Source organism: Chinchilla lanigera, unplaced genomic scaffold (assembly GCF_000276665.1).
Source record: "Chinchilla lanigera isolate Chin_1 unplaced genomic scaffold, ChiLan1.0 scaffold00028, whole genome shotgun sequence".
Lineage (NCBI taxonomy): Eukaryota > Metazoa > Chordata > Mammalia > Rodentia > Chinchillidae > Chinchilla > Chinchilla lanigera.
Window position 1 is genome coordinate 13821014 of NW_004955429.1, and position 18893 is coordinate 13839906.

General features: G+C 50.5%; 1 protein-coding gene across 1 annotated transcript in view; it reads left to right on the plus strand.

The window, feature by feature from the left end:
- Positions 1-18893, plus strand: part of Slc6a11 (solute carrier family 6 (neurotransmitter transporter), member 11) — a 106236-nt gene that overhangs the window by 46559 nt on the left and 40784 nt on the right. Inside the window, exon 8 of the mRNA XM_005387255.2 lies at positions 11309-11443. Within this exon, the coding sequence (XP_005387312.2) occupies positions 11309-11443 (135 nt within the window). The remainder of the gene's footprint in view (positions 1-11308; positions 11444-18893) is intronic.

The following is an 18893-nucleotide window of genomic DNA, read 5'->3' on the forward strand; positions in this document are numbered from 1 at the left end:
GATTGTGACCCTAGAGCTACAGGGACATGCCATTCCCCACCAATCCTGCTCCAGGAGCAGCTCTCTGGTGCACCAATGCCACCCCACATCACTGTGTGTCCCTGGGCTCCCACTCTGCTATCCACTGAAGGGTCATCACTTTGCCCTGGCCTCAGCTCATGTACCCATGAGGACAGGGACCCAGCTGGCCTCCAGGTTCAGCTTGCTCTCAGAATCCAGCATGGGCCTGGTGCACAGTGGGCTCATGGATCTCACTGAGCAGAAAGTTCTTTCCTTCCAGGTGGAGAGGCTGAGATAAAACCCCCAGACTGTTTTCACCAGAGGCTTGTTGCAGCCACATGGAGTTGTATCTTGCTTTGTTCATTCATTCTTAACTAGGTTACCAACGTCTGAGTTTGTTTATTCATTCATTATTTACAGCAAGTATAGGCGTTTGCCAGAAGTGTGTCAGAGTTTGTACACAAGAAGAGTGCTGGGCCCTTGAGTAGACACAAGGAAAGGGAGAACCAGCTAAGTAAACAGCTGCTTTGGATCTGACTGTTCCCTGAGGGCCCATGTCTGGAAGGCTTGTTTCCCAGCCTGTGGTACCTTTGGGGGATGGTGGAACCTTCAGGAGGTGAGGCTTAGTTCACTGTGGTGTGGCCTTGAAGGGGACAATGGGACCTTGGGCCCTTTCTGTCTCCCTCTTTGCTTCATGGTCACTCTGAGGTAAGCAGCTGTTCTACCACACCCTCCACCATGATGTCCTCTGCTTTCACAGGCCCAAACCCACAGGACCAAGGGACCATGGACTGAATCCTCTGAAACCATGAATACAATAAACATTTCCTCCTTGTAAGTTGTTTACCTCAGGTGTTTTGTCATAGTGGCAGAAAGCTGAGCAGCACGGCAGCTAACCATATCACAAGGTGGAATGAAATGCAGCTTGGTAAATGGAGGAAGGAGGCTGCTATTTACTAAAAATGGAAGAGCCACCCTATCTGTCAGTGAGATCTCATAAGGATTTTGCAGAGCCTCTCCACTGTGGCTGAGATGAGGCTGGCTCTAGGTCACTCACTCTACGGGTTGGGGAGGCTCTGCTTGTCACCCAGTGGGGGCCATTCCAGTCTTTCTCATTAGTGAGTGAAGTCTTCATGTGGTGCTTTGTATGGTGGTCTCTTAACTAATCTTCCTGTTGACATTTAAACTAGGCATCATTCTCATGTCACCAATGAAGAAGATGCTTCTCAGGAAGGCCTGGGAACCACCTAGCCCATGCACATGCCATGCTTACCAAATGTGTTCCTCCATTAAGCTTCTGCTAAACTGTGGCAGAGAAGGTTAAAACTGTGGCTTCCCCTAATGCTGGTATCTTTGGCAAATCTGTTCTAATTGCTCCTTTAATTTTATAGAGCAGACCCATCTGGAGACTTCTTCTCCAGGTCAACTCCAGGTACAGAAGATGGTCACTCTAGTATCCTCCGGTTATCTCAGAATCTTCCCTTCACATCAGAGTGGAAGGGAACAGTGTGGATGAGTGGGGTTAGTGCCTTTATTTCACCAAAAATGACAGAGGTTTAGAGGAGAGCAGGACCTCCCAAGATCACAACTGGTGGTTAGATATTTAGGTTCCATCTGTGACTCTGACACCTGTAATAGAGACTCAGAGAGCAGTGGTGCAAATAGGATAGTTTATTTCTCGCCTTTTAACAGTCCAGATGTGAGCTGCCTGGGCCAGGGACCCAGCCCCCTCTGTTCTGGTGCTCTAACTTGCTTGTTCATATAACCTAAGGGGCCTTGTCTTTATTCACCTATGGGAAGGGTGAGGAGAGACATCAAGGATATAGCTTTCCTTTTAGGGTTGTGACCTAGAAGTTGTATACAGCACCTTCATTCATTTCTTATGCTATACCTAGCTGCAAGGGAGGCTGAGAATGGTGTCTTTTTTCTAGGCAACCTTGAGGAGGCAGTGGATCCCCAAGGGAGGGTCATGGTTTTTACACTGTGGTAGAATGGGGACTAGAACCTTCTTGTCGTACCCTGCTGAGATCCTTCCAGCTCAAAGCCTGTCCCTCAACACCTACCCTCTTTTCGTCCTCAACCCAGTCCAGAAATGGTGTCATGAAACATGAAACTCAAGGTGAGCCAGTGTTTAATTATTTCAGTCTAAGTACAGGGGCTAAGTTTCACAGCTAATGAGCAACATTTGTCATTATTCAAAAATTAAAGAGTAGACCCATCTGGAGACTTCTTCTCCAGGTCAATTCCAGGTACAGAAGATGGTCACTCATGGACTTCTCATGCAAATATTCCTGTACTGTTAAGATATCATTATCTCCTTGAAGAAGTCCCACTGTTTTCTTGTGGAAATATGACTTTGCCTATTTAGAGTTTGGTTACTTAAAACAGAAAGTCCCCCCTCAATTTACAATTTCTGTTAGAAAATTCTAGAACAATATCTCTAAAAGTGGTAAAAAAAATGTGGGGAGGCTACATATGTCCATGATGGCCTCCCTTCTTCAGATTTGCATTTTCCTAACAAGTTTTCCCCAAGGATCACCTAGTTTAGTGGAAATTGCGCCAGACTCTGGTCCCTGCTAAGTCACCTTGTTCTGGAAATTCAGGGAGCGGTCTCTAAAATGCCAAAGGGAAGCGGGGAGGCTCTGTTGATGTTCCAAATCATGAGTGTTTAGGGCCCAGATATCAGCTTGTGTTTTCCCACCATGTGGGCTGGATCAGCTGGAGAGGAGAGTGAGGGGATCCCTGGTGCTTCATGGCTGGGGTTGGTCACTGGGAAGTGAGGACTTGCCAAGAGGCAGGCCAGGTGCTTGAGGCTAAGGACAGCTGGAGGAGACAGGCTGAAAGTGGCAGAGAGCACAGTGTGTGTGGTGGAGAGAGGGGACTTCTGAGCACTTCCTCCCTGGTCTTTGGGATTTGGTCTGCAAAGTGGAAAAAAACTTTTGTAAGAGGTATGAAGATCAGTTAGAGATACTGCACGAAACATTCCTGGCATCCTGTAGGTGCCCAGTTAATGGCAGTATCTTCCAAGGCCCTGGGTAACCGGCTCGCAGAAGCGTTAGTGGAAATCAGTGTCAGGACCCTGGAGAGCTCCCAGCACTTAGGAAAAGCATTGCAGCTTCACCTCTCAAGTCATCCCTGAACTTTCCCACAAATAAAGAATTCTTTCTGCTGGTGGTCCACAGGATGGTGTAGGTGATCCACGAATGCAGGCCAGAGGACATCAGGCAGACTTTCAGACAGTTTTCCCTGTTTGAGTCTCCAAAGTGAAAAGTGCCACGAACAAAGCACTGGCTCATTTTAGTGCCTTGTTCAAGCGCTGCTCTTGCTTTGAATAAAGGCTGAGCACAGCTCAGACACAGAGCCTTTAGCTAGAATTTAAGTACATTTTATTTTCATTGCATTTATTTTTGTAATTACTTTCCATCTGTGTCATGGGTAATAGTTTTCTGTTTACAGTGATAATTCACAGTTTTCTTATTACATATACCTGTTAACATAAGAAAGCATACAGGTTTATAGAAAATATGAAGTAAGAATATAAAGATCATGTACCTAGTGTGGGAATCATTTTGGACGGAGGAGGAGTGATTCAAGTTTGAACAAGTTTCACCCTGTTTCTTTGTAGACTGCCAACCCAGAGAGGGTATGGAACTTGCCCAAGCTGCCCAGCACATTGGATCTGCTGACCTGGGTCCTGGGTCGTCGCCCCCACACTATTCTGCTTTCCAAATGCCTTTTGAACAACACTAAGCTTTCTATTATCCCGAGAAACTTAAGGAGGGTGGCCCTTCTACAACTTTTGTGACCTTCCCAAAGATCAGACAACCTCCCTGCTATGAAATAAATAGCTGTGTCCTGGAAGCAGGGGGAAAAACACCCCACAATTCCAGCATTGGGATGCAAATGAGCAATTAGAGTCAATTAAGACAGGATACAGTATAATTACCACCAATCCTGCTAACCTTTATATTCAGAAGGACTTGACCTGCTGAAAGGGAATTAAACAATTGTCAAAAACCTTTTCTTAACCAAGGGGTGTGCTCCAGGCTCATTTCACAGGCCCGAGTGATCCGACAGATTGGACCTATTTCCCCCACACCCACCTCTCTGGGCTGAGCCACCCCTGGCAGTGGCCAGGGACAACAGGCCTGATGGTCCCTTGTCAGGGACCGGATTGTGCCTGTCGCCAGACACTGCACAATTTAGCATAATGCTTGAGCCCTGCAGAAGCCCCTGGACTCCTGACAAATCCTGTGTCCTCAGACATCTTCCCAGGACCCTCTCCTTTGGTGGGAAGTATCTTGCACCTGGACACCCCTGTCCTCTGTCTCTCACCTGGTCTGTCTTTTAAACACAATCTCTTGTGCTGCTATTGTGTAGAATCACACCTCTTCATTTAATCTGGCTCAGCTTCCTAAATCCTGATTTATGTAGGTATCTGGTCTTTCATGTAGATTCAGCGCAAAGTGACTGTCCCCACTGGTGCTGGGGATTGAACCCAGGGCCTTTGTGCTAAGCTACATCCCCAGAACTTTTTAGTTTTTGAGACGGGATCTGCTAAGTCACTAAATTGCTAGGCTGGGCTTGAACAAAGTAGTTTTAAAGACCCAGATTCTAACCTCTGATTTCCAGTCCTCAACCTGCTTTTCTTTGTTTTTTTGTTTGTTTGTTTTTCTCCGGTACTGGGAACCGAACTCACGACCTTGCGCTTGCCAGGCAGGCGCTTTGCCGCTGAGCTAAATCCCCAGCCCCTGCTTTTCTTTTCATCCATCCAGCTTATACTGACTGACCCTACTTCTTGTCCAACTCACTGCTCTGGGAACTGTGGACACAGCCCAGAAAGCAAAAGAAAAAAGTCCCTTGTATTTTTGAGCTCTTCCTCCTTTCCCAGGCAAGGTGGAGAATAGCATCAGTACTGGAAGGATGCAGGGTGTGTGTGGGGTGGGCAGTGGGGAGCACACAGCAACTTCTTCTCCACATTTGGGCAGATGGCAAGGCCTGTGGGGCTGAGAGGTGGCTCTTCTAGTGAGACACAACTCTCCAAGCAAGTGCTCTGAGCCTCTGCTTCTGGACCAGTAAATCAGGACAGTGACTTCTCAGCAAAGGGCAAGGTATCTGCTTCTGAGAAGCCCTCAGCCTTGTGGTGTTACAGACACATAGGGTTAGATGCACTGGGCATCCACAGAGCTGGAGATGGACACTGTGAACAAGGGGGCCCTGAGAAGTGACAGGAAGATGGAGTAGCCCGATGTGTCCCTGCAGCAGGGGGAGTATGGCCAGGGAAGAGCGGACTATACAGGGTAAGTCTGGGCAGAGCTAGAACTGGACCCTAGCATTATCAGCCTCACAGCCCAGCCCTTCCACTCGACACACTAGCGTGGATGTGAGACAGGGGTGGGGTTCCTGCTGCAACCTCATATGCAAGAGTCACTCAGAGGAGCAGGAAGTACCATGGCAGACTATTTTTGAACTTTGAGCTGCGGTGTGGAGAGCATGGGCCATCATAGACTGAGAAGAAAGGTGGCACGGGGCCCAGTGACTGGGAGGAAAAATGGTCTGATTTCAGCAGGTAGTGGAAGCCAGTTGGTAGGACTTGTCATGACTAAATACGGTAAGACTAACTCCAGCCTGGGCACCCGGGTGACACCTGGAGCCCTCTAGATGTCCTGGGGGACAGTAGTCTGCAGCCCTTTGTACATCCTTGGCTGGTTCCATGCTTCATGGCCTGATCCAGCCCCTCTCCTTCCTGCTTATCCTTGGACACTCAGCTTCAGCCCACTTTTACAGATCCTTTCTTAGATGTCCTGGAGGTGCATTTCCTACTCGTCTCTGCAGCCCCCTTTCCCTGCTTGACCCTGCTTTTGTGGGTCATGATGCCTGAGTCCCTGCCAGGCACACATTTGGCAAGTCTTTTCTTCAGGACAGGATCAAGGTCTTACCATCTTCTTGGCCTGTAGGAGACTCTGAAATATGTACATGAAACGTGGATTGGATCATGGGTCACAGATAGTAGATTTCATCCCAGCTGCTGGTTGGGCTGCCTCCAGTGCTAGAGGATGGATTCCGGGGGAGCCCACTGAGGCTGCATCCAGGCTTAGGTTGATTGATTAGTGATGGCTGGCAAGTGCACAGGAAGGATGGGTGGCAGCACACATGTCATTTATGGGCAATCTCAATGATGAGCTCTGTGTGGCTTTGATAGTCTACAACTGTTCTCAGGAAAAGTCAAAGATAATGTCTACATGTCTGGTGTGGCAATGGTGGAAATAGAGTAAGAGAAGCTTTAAGGAGAACTGGGATCCAGGGACCCATGACAGATATGAGCTGTCCTCATGTTGTGTTTTCCAATCTTTTACCACTTTCTTCTTGTGGCACCCCACAGCCCTTGCTTTATACCCTGACTTGAAGCTCTCAAGTCTGAGCTTACAATTAATTTCTCTAGGGAAATGCATGCTTGTGGTTTCCTTTTGGCAGTTAAACTCATCTGGACTGTAATCTTTGGGCAATTCATTTGACTATTTTATTTCCTTGATGGTTTTCGAAAATGAATATAAAAATGAAGGCATGAGTACCAGTAGAGGAAATGTGGCTCTTCTAAGTGTGATACAGAAGAGAGCATTGACCCAGAACTCTAAATGATGAAATGCTTCAAAATAATCACCAGACATTTAATAAATAATGCCATCACGGTGACTGAGGGACAATGTTCTGTTTATGTACCCTGGACTCAGTGAGAGTACATTGGGCCAGATTTTAAATGACACCCTTCCCCAGGCCACTCAGTAAAGGACAGGCATAGTACAACTCACATGTTTCGTCACATCAAAGTGGTCTGCCAGGTAAAGGACACATTTCTATGATTTTGAGTAGTTCTTATGTTTTACATGTTAATGTTCTTTTCCTTAAATCATGTAAGCATGGGAAGTTAAGGGAGCCAAGCTGGAGAGACATCATGGATCTAGAACAGGGCAGCTCCTGACATTGTGGGTATTAATCTGTCAGACAGCAAAGAAAGTGGAAATTATTCAGCGGAAGCATCAGATTTTTAGCCTTGACAAAACTTTTAATGGCCTTAAGCTAGCTGACTGGGGGGATTCATTTTGGAGAAAAAGAATAATGTGTATGAAATACTGAAGCACTCTCATAGATGTTGCTGAGGAAGCTAAGTCTAACTGGAGATTTTATAGCATTTTAACTCTACAGGCAAGAGCCATCAGTCTTTAATGAATGCTGGCCACTTACTTTTTTCTTTCTTTTGTTTATGAGACAGGGTTTCCCTATGTAGTTCAGGTTGGTCTTGAATTCACTGTGTAGCCCAGGCTGGCCTCAAACTGGCAGAAGTCTTCCTGCCTCAGTTTCCCCAGGTGAACACCTGCGTGTCAGGACCTCCACCTCTAGTTCACCCAGCACGTCTTCCACAGTGGCCCAGTCCTCTCTACTCTCACATTCGCTCGCTCACTCACTCAGCCTCTCATCCACCCACCACACACTTGCTCCAGCACCAGAGACACTCCTGTGTGCCAAAGACGGAGCTATGTCCTGGAATATGCAAGTAAGGATGAATCACGGGACAGGAATTTCTGTCCCAAGAGTGTGTGTTGATTGTGTGATACATAGATTGAGCTAATGGTGGATTTGGAAACGGGGATGCAGAGTTGGTAGGTTAGGAACCGAGTGGGCTGGGGTGGTGTCATCATTGTAGATTAGGGGTGGAGTCTGGGTAGAGTAATCCAGCTCTCCAGGTTGTGCCCATAGAGCCCATTGTCACGGCCCTCTGCTGATGCTGATTTCTTATTTTCTGAGGTCTAAATGCAAATCGCTGCTGTGTCAGGTCTTGTCTGGGTCACTTTCCCAACACTGGGACAACCCAGCCTCAGAGTGTCAGGTGTATTTTGGCTCACAGTTTTGGTCCATTGTCAGCGGGCTCCAAGGCAGGAAGAGCTTGGTGGAAGGGCCTGGCAGAGGAGAGCTGCTCAGCTCATGGCGACCAGGAAGCACAGCAGAAAGAGAGAGCCAAGCTGGAGACAAGAATACACCCTTCTGGTTCACATCCCCAGTGTCCCACCTCCAGCCAGGCTGGACCTCTAACAGTGCATCAGCTGTGGTGCTCGTCCATGGGTGAACCCACCCATGTGTATAGCACCCCTGTAATCAGTCACCTTCCACACTCTGAAGAATCGGGGGACATTTTAGATCCAAACCACAGCAGGTGCTAACAGAATGACTTGACTTCTCTGCATCTCTTCCCAGAAATGCTCAGAAAGACACAGAGTTTGCATGGCTATCTGAGAGGTACATTCATAGCCCGAGGGTTGAATACATGACTGGAGACAACCAGGCCTTGTTGTGAGTCCTACATCCGGTGGTCACTCTGTAGCTGGGTGACCTTGGACAAGTGGCTGGTGAGCTCTCTGACCTTTCTCATGTGTAAGAAGAAGGAAATTGTGCTTCTCAGAGCAGAACCACTTGGGGTGGTGAAGTTCTGATAAATGTAGCCATCGTTGTTATGTGTGTGTGATGTGGGCATGGCATATAGCAGGAACTTTGTTCCGTCTTTCTTCCATTCCTACTTTGCAGGTCCTGAGCTCCAGACCAGCCACTGTGCACCAATATCCAGGTCACCTTCGAGAATCTCTCCCTGACTGCTTCCTCTCTGTACTCCAGCACCTTTTCCCACCTCTGATGACAGTGCATTGTCTACCTGTCTACACATCTGTCCTTTCTATCAGCTGGAAGCCTCTTGGGACAGAAATTCCTGTCCTGTGATTCATCCTTACTTGTATATTTCAGGACATAGCTCCGTCTTCGGCACACAGGAGTGTCTCTGGTGCTGGAGCAAGTGTGTGGTGGGTGGATGAGAGGCTGAGTGAGTGAGCGAGCAAGCGGATGGGAGAGTGGAGAGGACTGGGCCACTGTGGAAGACGTGCTGGGTGAACGAGAGGTGGAGGTCTCGACATGCGTTCACCTGGGGAACCTGAGTTGGAGCCTGTGGGGAGCCTGCACACGTCTCTGTGCATCTGGGGGAGATCCAGAGCTCCCTCCTCGTCTCAGGAGGGTCCCTGGCCCTGCATGTTGACAGGTTGATGTTCTAAGCAGATGGAGCAAGCAGGCCCCACCCAGGGACAAAGCTGAGTGACTGGAGGAGGAGAGGAGGTGACAAAGCAGACACATCAGTCCTGGCAGGACCTTGGATGAGATGGGGAGGAGGGCGTGGCCAGTGAGTGACCCCCCTAGGCAAGGGGTGGGTGTTTCTCAGGGTCTCAGTCCTTATACCAAAGTTGCCAGCTGAAAGGGTCTCCATCTCTTTGGGTCCAAGCACCAAGCCAGAAGGATTTGAGGCAAATGCCAGTTTTCTTCCCTCCCCTCCCCTTCCTTTCTCTCCCCTCCCATCTTCTTTCCTCTTCCCTCCCCTTCTCCCTCCCCTCGCCTCTCCTTCCTTTCTTTTCCTTTCCCCCCATCTTCACCTATCTTTCTCCTTTCCTCCTCCTTTCCCCATCATTTCCTTCTTTCCCCTTCCTTTCCTTCTCTTCCCCTCTCCTCCCCTCTCCTCCCCTATCCTATCCCCTCCCCTCCCTTCCCCTTCCCTTCCCTTCCATTCCCATCCCATCCCATGCCTTCCCATCCCATCCCATCCCATCCCATCCCATCCTATCCCATCCTATCCCTTCCTCTTCCTATCCTTTCCTATCTTCCCTTCCCCTCCCCACTCCCCTATCCTATCCTATCCTCCCCTATCCTCCCCTCCCCCTTCCCCTCCCTTATTCTATCCTATCCTTGCTTATAAAACTTTGATTTTTATCAAGAGCACTATTTTTCAGAGATGTGGGTCTTGGCCCTTTGATGAGTTATGAAATGGATTTAGAGGATCACGACCAACCAGCTTGTTACCAAAATGAATCAGTGTGAGAGCTGGTATCAGCCTGCAGCACACATGTCAGTGATTCTGTGAAACGTCCTTTCCAGCTACGTGTACTGGGTTGTGACAGATGTCTCTTTCTGTGACCATGGGCACAAACATTTGACAGTCATGGGAGGGGCCCTTGTAAACATCCCCTACCAGCTCAGGTCTAGCCCTGATGGTAACGAGGCAAGGGAGCAGGGTGTTGGGGTCCTGTCTTTGTGCTGCCCTTTGCTCCCCATGGGCCCCCCACTGTTGCCCCTCTGTTTTTCTTTTAAAATTCTGTTTTATTGTAGTGAGGTGAGAACTTTGACATGAACTGTACCCCCAGCATGACTCTGTGCTCTGTGTGACCTTGGACCCCAGGTGCAATGGTGCATTGCAGATCTCTGGAGCTCGCTTTGTGCCCATTGATTAGGGACCTCCTCTTTCTCCCACCCACAGCCTCCACATCATGCTTTGATTCTGTGAACCACTGTGTTAGGTACCTTATTTAAGTGGGGTCAGGCAGTATAGACAGCCCTCTGTATCCACAGATTCAGCATCTGTCTTAGTTATTTTGTCATTGCTGAGATACAGTAACAAACACCTGCAACTCTAAGGAGGAGAAGTTGATTTGGGGTCGCTGTAGAAGTTTCATCCACAGTCAGCTGGCTCCAAGCAGGGCATCATGGCGGGGGGCATCACAGAGGACAAACAGATGGCAAGCAGAGAGAGAGCCAGAAAGCAGGAAGGAAATGAGCCCTTCCAGGCCACACCCCCAGGGACCACCTCCTCCCTCCAGGCTTCACCTCCCAGCATCACCCTCAGTCGTAACCTCAGCAGTGGTCTCACCCACTGATGAGAACACACCTCCGTGACCCAGTGACCTGCCCAGAGCCCTGCCTATGAGTGCATGCGGCTTTGAGGGACGTAAACCATAGGTATAAACCAAACAGCATCCGTGAATTCCACTAACCTTGGGTAGAAAGTATTTGGAAAGAGATTTGCCTCTGGACTGAACATGCAGATGTCTTTCTCCATCATATTCCCTCAGCAACAGGATCTATGACTATTTACACAGGGGTGTTCACATTGCATTAGGTGTCCTATGTCATCCAGAGTTGATTTAAAGTAGACTGGAGGATGTGTGTCAGTGCTGCGCATGTCCTGCCTCATTCTGCATGAGGCAGTGTGTGTCTGTGGGAGCGAGTCCTCCCTGGATGTTGACTGCAGGAGTCTCTCTGAGGTTGGGACACGGATACGTGGGTAGGGTCAGTGTTGTGTAACTGGACAGTGAGGCACTACTCAGCCTTCCAAAAGGACAACCTGTGATGAGCAGCAGGGCGAACGGACTTCAGGGTGTCATGATACGTTAAATGAGCCTGTCACTGGCACCTGTCCTGATCTGTCCTCTTCTCTCCTGGGCAGGTTGTGTATGTCACCGCGACCTTCCCCTATGTCATGCTTCTCATCCTCCTGATCCGAGGGGTCACGTTGCCGGGGGCCGCTGAAGGCATCAAGTTCTACCTGTACCCTGACATCTCCCGGCTCTCTGACCCACAGGTAAGGGCTGCTTGCTCCAAAGCGGGCCACTAGCTGCTGAGACTCAGTGGCCAGTTAAACAGCTGGAAGCCTGAGGACTCCTTCTCAGGATAATCATTTTAAATGCATCAATTAAATATGTAGGAAATCAAATATATTAGAATGCAATTAGAGAAATGGTTTTAAAGGCAAAGTTATAACATAGTAAGGTATGTACTTCTTTATCAGTCTCTTAAATAGCAAGATCCAGCCACAGGTCTGATAACTTCAAGTTGAGTATCCCTTTTCCAAAATGCTTGGGACCAGAACTGTTTCGAATTTGGGGCAGCATTTTGGATTTTGAAATATTTTGTACGTACATAATGAGATATGTTGGGGATGGGACCCGCATCTAAACATGGAATTCGTTTGTTTCATAGACACCTTGAGCACACAGTCTGAAGGGAATTTTATAGAACAATTTCAGTAGTTTTATGCACAAAGCAAGGTTTCGTGGTGCGGGGCTTCCCGCTTGCAGTGACAGCTGGCACTGAGAAGTTTCAGATTTGGAAGCACTCTGGGTTTTTGGAGTAGGGGTGCTGTACCACGATTTCAAAGCACTGCAGAGCATGAGTGCTGTTTTGCAACAGCTGTGCAGTGCTAGGAAAGGGTCTTGGATTTCTGTTGCTAGTGGTGCTGTAGTTCGTTGCTTACCCCTGAGCTTCTCACTGAAGCCAATGCTGCACTTCAGGCAGGGTCCGTTAGAATTACAAACACTTTTTTTCCTCCCCAGCATTACAGACCTCTGGGTTTGTGTCCGTGAGAGGAACTTGGTGGTGCTTGGTTCTCTTTGTGAGGGCATCTCAGAGAACACAGACTGGAGAGATTGGCTCTCCCATTGGTCACCTGTGGTCAGGCACTTGGGGTCCAGCATGGTGAGCAGTGTTTGTGCCCAGCCTTCTCTGGGTGGGCACATGGTGACATGCCTGGTAAAAACAGGGCTCTCGCCAGCCTCACCCGCCACGATGAGGAATGTCCATCTGGGGAGCTTTTGAAAATCCCAGTCCCAGAGCACAACCCAGACCACTTCACATGGACCCCTCTGGGGCTGGGTCCCAGGTGTCAGGGTTACTGAAAAGTTCTCAGGTGATTCCAGCGTGCAGAACAAGGCACGCAGATGTTGGAGTGGGCAAGGAAACCTCCATTTTTCTATGAAAACAAACAAGCATAGATCTCATGGAATCTGCCTATAATTTTCAGTTAGAATGGGAAGCTTGCAGGGAATCTGGCCTGTGGCTTTTGGCCACCTGGTTTTGGAAGCCTGGGTGGAAACGCTTGTGGGGTGCTGGTTAGTTAGCATGGGGCACCTGTACCTCGTTATGGTGAGGGTGAGGAGCAGTGGGATGGAAATGGCTCATTTTTGTCCCCGTCAGCTGTGCCTCGTAGCTCAGGGCACTGTGGACACCTGCACCACATCCTGCATCTCAGGCAGGATCCCTGGGAAGAAGGAAATGAGCTCCATACTGTTGGCTGCACCAACCTGCAGTGGCTGAGGCTCCGTTGAAGCAGTATCTTTGGAAAACATGTTCCCCGAAGCACTGCTTGTGTATCTGTATCCGGCCTGCACTTTGTTCCTTGATCCCGGACACATTTCCTCTTCTCGCCTCTGCTCATAGGCTTCTTTTCCTCGCTTCTTGAGGTCATCAGTCAGGAGGTCCTAATATTCCCCGAGTTTCCAAACCTAACGGCTCGTCAGAATACTCAGGAGTTTGTTAAAATGAAGATTCTGGGGCCCCAGGCCTGGGATGGTGTTTCAGTGGTGCTGAGATAGCACATTAGCATCTTTTTTCTTTGTTTTTTTCTGGCCCTGAGGATGAAGCTCCGGGCATTGCACGTGGTAGGCAGACTCTACCCCTGAGCTCCTTCCCCAGCCCCTGGGGACCTTCGAGCCCTGTCTTCACTCTCATGGAGAGAAGTGGAGGGGAGGCTGGAGGCTCGCTGGGCAGCTCCTCTGCCCTCCTGCTCCCGGTCCTGCCACCTCCTTCCTCTCGGGCCTGGCTGCCAGACCAGCGCCTACTGCAGGGCCGCAGCAGGGAGCACATCGGGCTGTGAGCTGAGACGTAGGTGCTGCTTCTGATGCTGCTCTGGACCTTGCACACGTTCCTCCTCTTTCTCCTCCTTTCATGATTTGAAAGTGTTGAACTCGACCCGTGGTTCCCAAAGTGGATTCCGAGAGCCTGAGGTTCTGCGTGAGCCTGAGCTCATGGTTCTGCCTATCGTCAAAAGCCAGGCCCTCTACCATTGTTATAAATCGAATCGCAATGGAACACGGCCTTGCAGGTGTTTATGTGTGGCCACTGAGTGCATGCTGGACCCCTGTGTTGGGGTCCCAAGACCACCCACACCTCCAGTGATTCCCTGGAAAGACTGCAGGGCTCAGAAGCAATGCCACTCCTGGTGTGATTTCTTCTGTCTTCAGCAAGAGGAAGGACCCTCTGGGTAGAATCTGCAGGAATTCAGGCACAGGCTGCCCCTGTCCTCTCCTCCCACAGGGAAGGGGCGCCCTGCCTGCACTCCCTCCCACAGCCTTGAGTGCAGCACCAGGGGGCAGGTTCTCTGCCCAGTGACACTTGTTCGGCACTCAGACCAGGGTGTCTATTGGGTGTGTGTTGAGCACACAGAGAGCTCATCTGTGTATGTGATCATCGCAGCCCTGGGGAGTCCCGTGTGCCTGTGAATCACACTGCTGGTGCAAAGGGTCCGGGTCTCAGTCTAAGTGGAATTCAGTGTCCTGGGGACCCAGAACAGCCGTGGCACTCAGCACCCCAGGAGCGTCTCGGAAGCCATATTTCCAGACTCCAGCCAAGGGCCAGCCCTGGGTGCCTGACATCAGCCTGCTTCGCTGGCTCTCCCCATATGCCTGTGAGATCACAAATATTTACTGTTCGGCCCTTTCAAGGAGAGGTGGATGGCCTCTGTCCCCGAGCAATGTCAGAGGCACACGATGGCCTCTGACCCCACCTGACTCCACCCCGTCCACACAGGGCTCCACACTGCTGTCCCCACCATCTCCCACTTGGAAACTAGACAAGCCTCATACTTGGTCTTCCAGTAGTGACTCCTGGTCCCTTGCTGCCTAGTGGGGAGGTGGTCTTTCTGAACTGTAAATCTGATGAGCACCTCTCTGCTTAAATCCCCGCTGTAGTTCCCTGTGCTATTTAGAGTAAGATCCACATGGTTAGGCTCTTAGGCCATCTAGGAGCCGCTTTGTTGCTGCACTCCCTGTCACTGTCACCCTTTCTTGCTTTTCTGCAGGTAATGACCATCCTTCCTGCCTTAGGACCTTTGCATATGCTGTTCTTCTATGAAACCATTCCTTTTCCCCAAGACCATCCTTCCCCACCAACTCTAACATCCACTTTAGGATTCAGTTTAAGCACAGCTTCCTCAGGGAAGTTTTCCCCAGCTACCTGGTATGTACCACCCCTGAGTACCCTGTCATTCTCCGAAGCACCTATGTTTAGCATGGAATATTTAGATAATTAAGGTTTGTGTGTGTGCACACGTGCAGTGTAGGTGTGATTTTATTTGCTCGATGTCCATCCCTTCCAGATGTGCACTGAGGACCCTCTTGGTATGAGAGATTACTAGAGGTATTGAGGGTACAGCAGTCCACAAAAACAGGCACCTTCTTTGTTGGAGAGGGAAGAGATGAACAGAAAAGCAAAATCTACAACCAGGAGAAGTTGCCATGTAGACAAAGCAGAGCGGTAGGCAGGGTTGCTGGAGGGAGAGGCACGATTGTCCACAGGGCAGGGTGGCCAGGGAAGGCCTGGCTTCGGGCCAGTGGCTGAAGGCACCCCTGGAGGGCAAGGTCTCACGGCCCTGCCCACTGCCAGGTCCCCAGGCCCTGGGACAGTGTGGGTGCTTGGTGAATGTTTACCCAGTCACTGTGCAGGCCAGAGCTCTATGCATGCTTGAAAACACTGTGTTTCTTTAGTCTAGAAGCCTCCAGGTCATGACATCTGTGAGCTGTTTTTGGATTCTCTATTATTAATGGCCCAGAAGTGTGTGTGTGTGTGTGTGTGTGTGTGTGTCCCAAAGCAACTGTTGTTTAACTGGGGCAAAGATAAGCTTTGTGACTCCAAGAGGGAAAGGAAAACAGCACTACATGTAAGCTGGTGGCTGTGGAAATGGGGTACCACAAGGAAACCCCAACATGGCCCCAGCTGTCCCCATCTGTCAGTGCCCCAAGCCATGAAGAAACAGGAGGTCTGGTGTCTCTTCCTGCTCTCCCACTGTGCTGGTGTGGCCTGGAGTTGGGCTTGTCACCTCCCAGGGGCCAAAGCCTCTTTCTCCAGGAAGAGGACCACAGGCTGCACCTGCTGCCCCAGCAGATGGCTGTCAAAGTCAAGCGCAGTGAGGACCGGGGTAGCCCAGTGGAGGGGGAGCACATGCCCAACGCGTGTGGGGCCTGGGGGCACCCCCGTGTGCAGGAAAAGAGAGAGGGAGAGAGAGAAAATTAGTGCAATGACTCAGTTCGTGAAAGCACATTTTTTATAATTACATATTTATTTTAATGTGCATTAGAAAATAAATGCATAGCACATCAAAACCATGGCCTCCCTGTTATTGCTGGAATGACACCATACATGATATATGTAATGTGTATCATAGATCTCACATGCATCACACACATACACATACACATATGCATGATGGGAAGCAAGGTTAATTTAAAGCAAATATTAAATATTACAGCAAATGTGGCCCTGGCAAAATGGCGCAGGAGGAAGGAGGTTGACAAATACTTGGAACTCAAGGCTGCTGGAGCTGTTGACCCTCTGGGGACAGTGTTAGGACTCCAGGTAGCCTCAAGGTCACCCTGGAGACAGCTGACACAGAGCCCAAAGCTGGATTGAGTACCTAAGAAAAACATCTGGGTGTAAGTGTTTTCTTGGGTACCAGCGTGAGGGCCTGTCTTACGTCCCTTTGTAACATCTACTTTCAATAAGTCTGGGTTTTTGTATCTTCTAAAGAGTAATTCTGACTTAGTTTCCCATTTACACTTCAGATAACACCATGAGCCAGCTATGGTGGCTCACATCTGTGTCCCAGCACTTGGGATGCTGAGGCAGGAGGATCGCTGAGTTCAAAGCCAGCCTAGGCAACATAGTGAGTTCAAGGCCAGCCTGGACTACATAGTGAGACCCTCTCAAAACCTAAAAGCAAAAAACCCACCAAATTCCACCACAAAGAAAAGTCCCTAGAAGGTGTCGTAGGTCTGGCCTTTGGCTGGTCTGTGTTGTGGACTCCTTGTTTCTTTGGGATCAAGAGAGAAAATTAAGTGCAATGTCTCAGCTCATCCTGAAGTTGCAGAGTTCAGGCCTCCCGCAGGTCTAGGCACTGAGGGATTGCTCAGTAACTACCAAAGCCTCTACTGGGGCATAAGCCCAGGGAATGGAGAGCCCCAAGGGGTGGAAGGCTGGGATGTAGAGGGTCCAGCACACATGTGGTCCCCAGCCTACTCCATTCGGATCCTGAGCACTTGGTGAGGAGTCCGCCCTGGTCAGGGATGACGACCATCCTGGGTACTGCTCATCTGTTGCTAGATCCCGGAAGTTGTGTCTAGATACCTCCTGCTGATACTGACTACGTGCCCCATGCTGGGCACTCAGTACCCAGGTACAGGGTACTGCCTGGAGCATGGAGTTGAGTAGGACAGACAGCTTGAGCCCTGTTCGCCCAGATTCTCCCCCACAAAGAGTGAGGATGAGCTGGGGTGGGTCGGAGGTTCTTGTTCATCTCTAGGGTGTGTTGAGCAAAGGTGGGAACCCTGCAGAACCCTACTGGCCTCTCTGCATGCTCAGGCCTCGGCCCGCATGGGTAGGGCATGTGCAGGTCACCAGGAGGGAGAGGGGCAGACCCCGTAGGAGGCCAGCAGGAGCCCCAGGTCAGGGCCCCTTCCCTAGGCTTGTGGGGATGCCAGGCTGCAACTGGTGCAAAACCTGACCTCTTCTGGCTGCTGGGGCCCAGGGGGAAGGTCATGGAAGGCCTTAGCCCTCTGGGCTGTGGGCAGGGACTCTGCGAGAGGCCGAAGGAGCAGTCAGCTGGACATCACAGGCAGAGCACCGTGCTGCTTTCTGTCCCTACCTGAGGCCAGAACTGCACAAAGGGACAGTGGCAGAACTCAACCAGGAACATGGCTCCCCTTGGAGCCTGGGGGTCGTTGTACGTCCTGCTCTGTCACAGGGCAGTGCCGTCTTCCTGGAGCTGGAAGGAGCCACAGGCACTGTCACACGGCTACTGGACCACTGCGGCCTCCGTGGGGGCCCTGGCTGCCTTTCATGAGCTGCCCCCCCCCTCTTTGGTGCCTCCTGGCTGTTTCCTCAGGGGCCTTTGTCAGCATCTCAGACACTGCCCACTGTGGGCCACACTTGTCCACCACCGGGACAGAACCACTGGGACACAATGAAGCTCCGTGAAGGCTGAGGGTTGATTTGTTGCAGTCACTGTCACCACTCCTGCCGGAGCGGTTCCTGCAGTGGAGTAAATGCTCAGTAAATGCTTTCTGAATGAACAGAGGAGGGAGGGAGGAGAAAGAAAAGGAGAATGAAAAGAAGGAGAAAGAAAAGAGAAGATGGAAGAAAGGATGGATGAGAAGGGATAGAAGAAAGATGGAGGGAAGGACGAAAGGAAGGAAGTTCAGAAAGGAGAGAGAAGGGACGGAAGGGAGGCTGGTAGGTTGGTTCTGGCTGAGCCTGTGTTGCTCTGTGGCGTGGTCACAGCGTCACTGCAGCTGTGGGCCAGCTCTGAGGAAAGCGGGTCTGTGGGGTAGCCTGATGTCTGTGAAGCCTGGTGTCCCGGTCACTCAGTGCCTTGGCCCAGCTGGGTGACCCTCAGCCTGTCTTTCGCCTGCTGGCTCAGCGTTTCTGCCCGTCACTGGGGGCAGGAGTCCCTGCTGCTCTGGGGGCCCTGAGATGGGCACACAAGTGCCAGAGCACTTCTCATTGTCCTTCCTGGTGCCCGGCCTGGGGCCTGGCCCATAGGGGGTTCAGGGACACCGCAGTGTCCTCACTTTGGCCTGCGTCTCACCAGCTCCCAGCAGGACAAGCCAGGTCCCCAGCCCAAGGGGGAGACTGAGCTCGGAACCAAGCGCCTTCAGGCCCAGCGAATTCAGTTTCTTGTCAAGACCTTGCGGCAGCGCCGCAGCCCAGCCGCTTTGTCCCCTGCAATTTGCATTCTGCGGTCTGTCACAACTTTCTAAACCTCTGTTTGTCTGCGCTGTCAGCCCTGTGTTCTCTCTGAAGTGTGAAGTGCTTCCACTCCATTTTTTTCCCCTCACATTTTCACTTTCTGTCTTTTCAGCCTTTGGGGAGCCAAGGGGACCTTGCGAGAAATCACATTGTCCCCGTCCCAGATTCCTGCCACTCTTGCGCTCCATTGTGTTTCGAGTGTGTGTTTTCAGGGCGAGAACAGAAAGGCCTGTCAC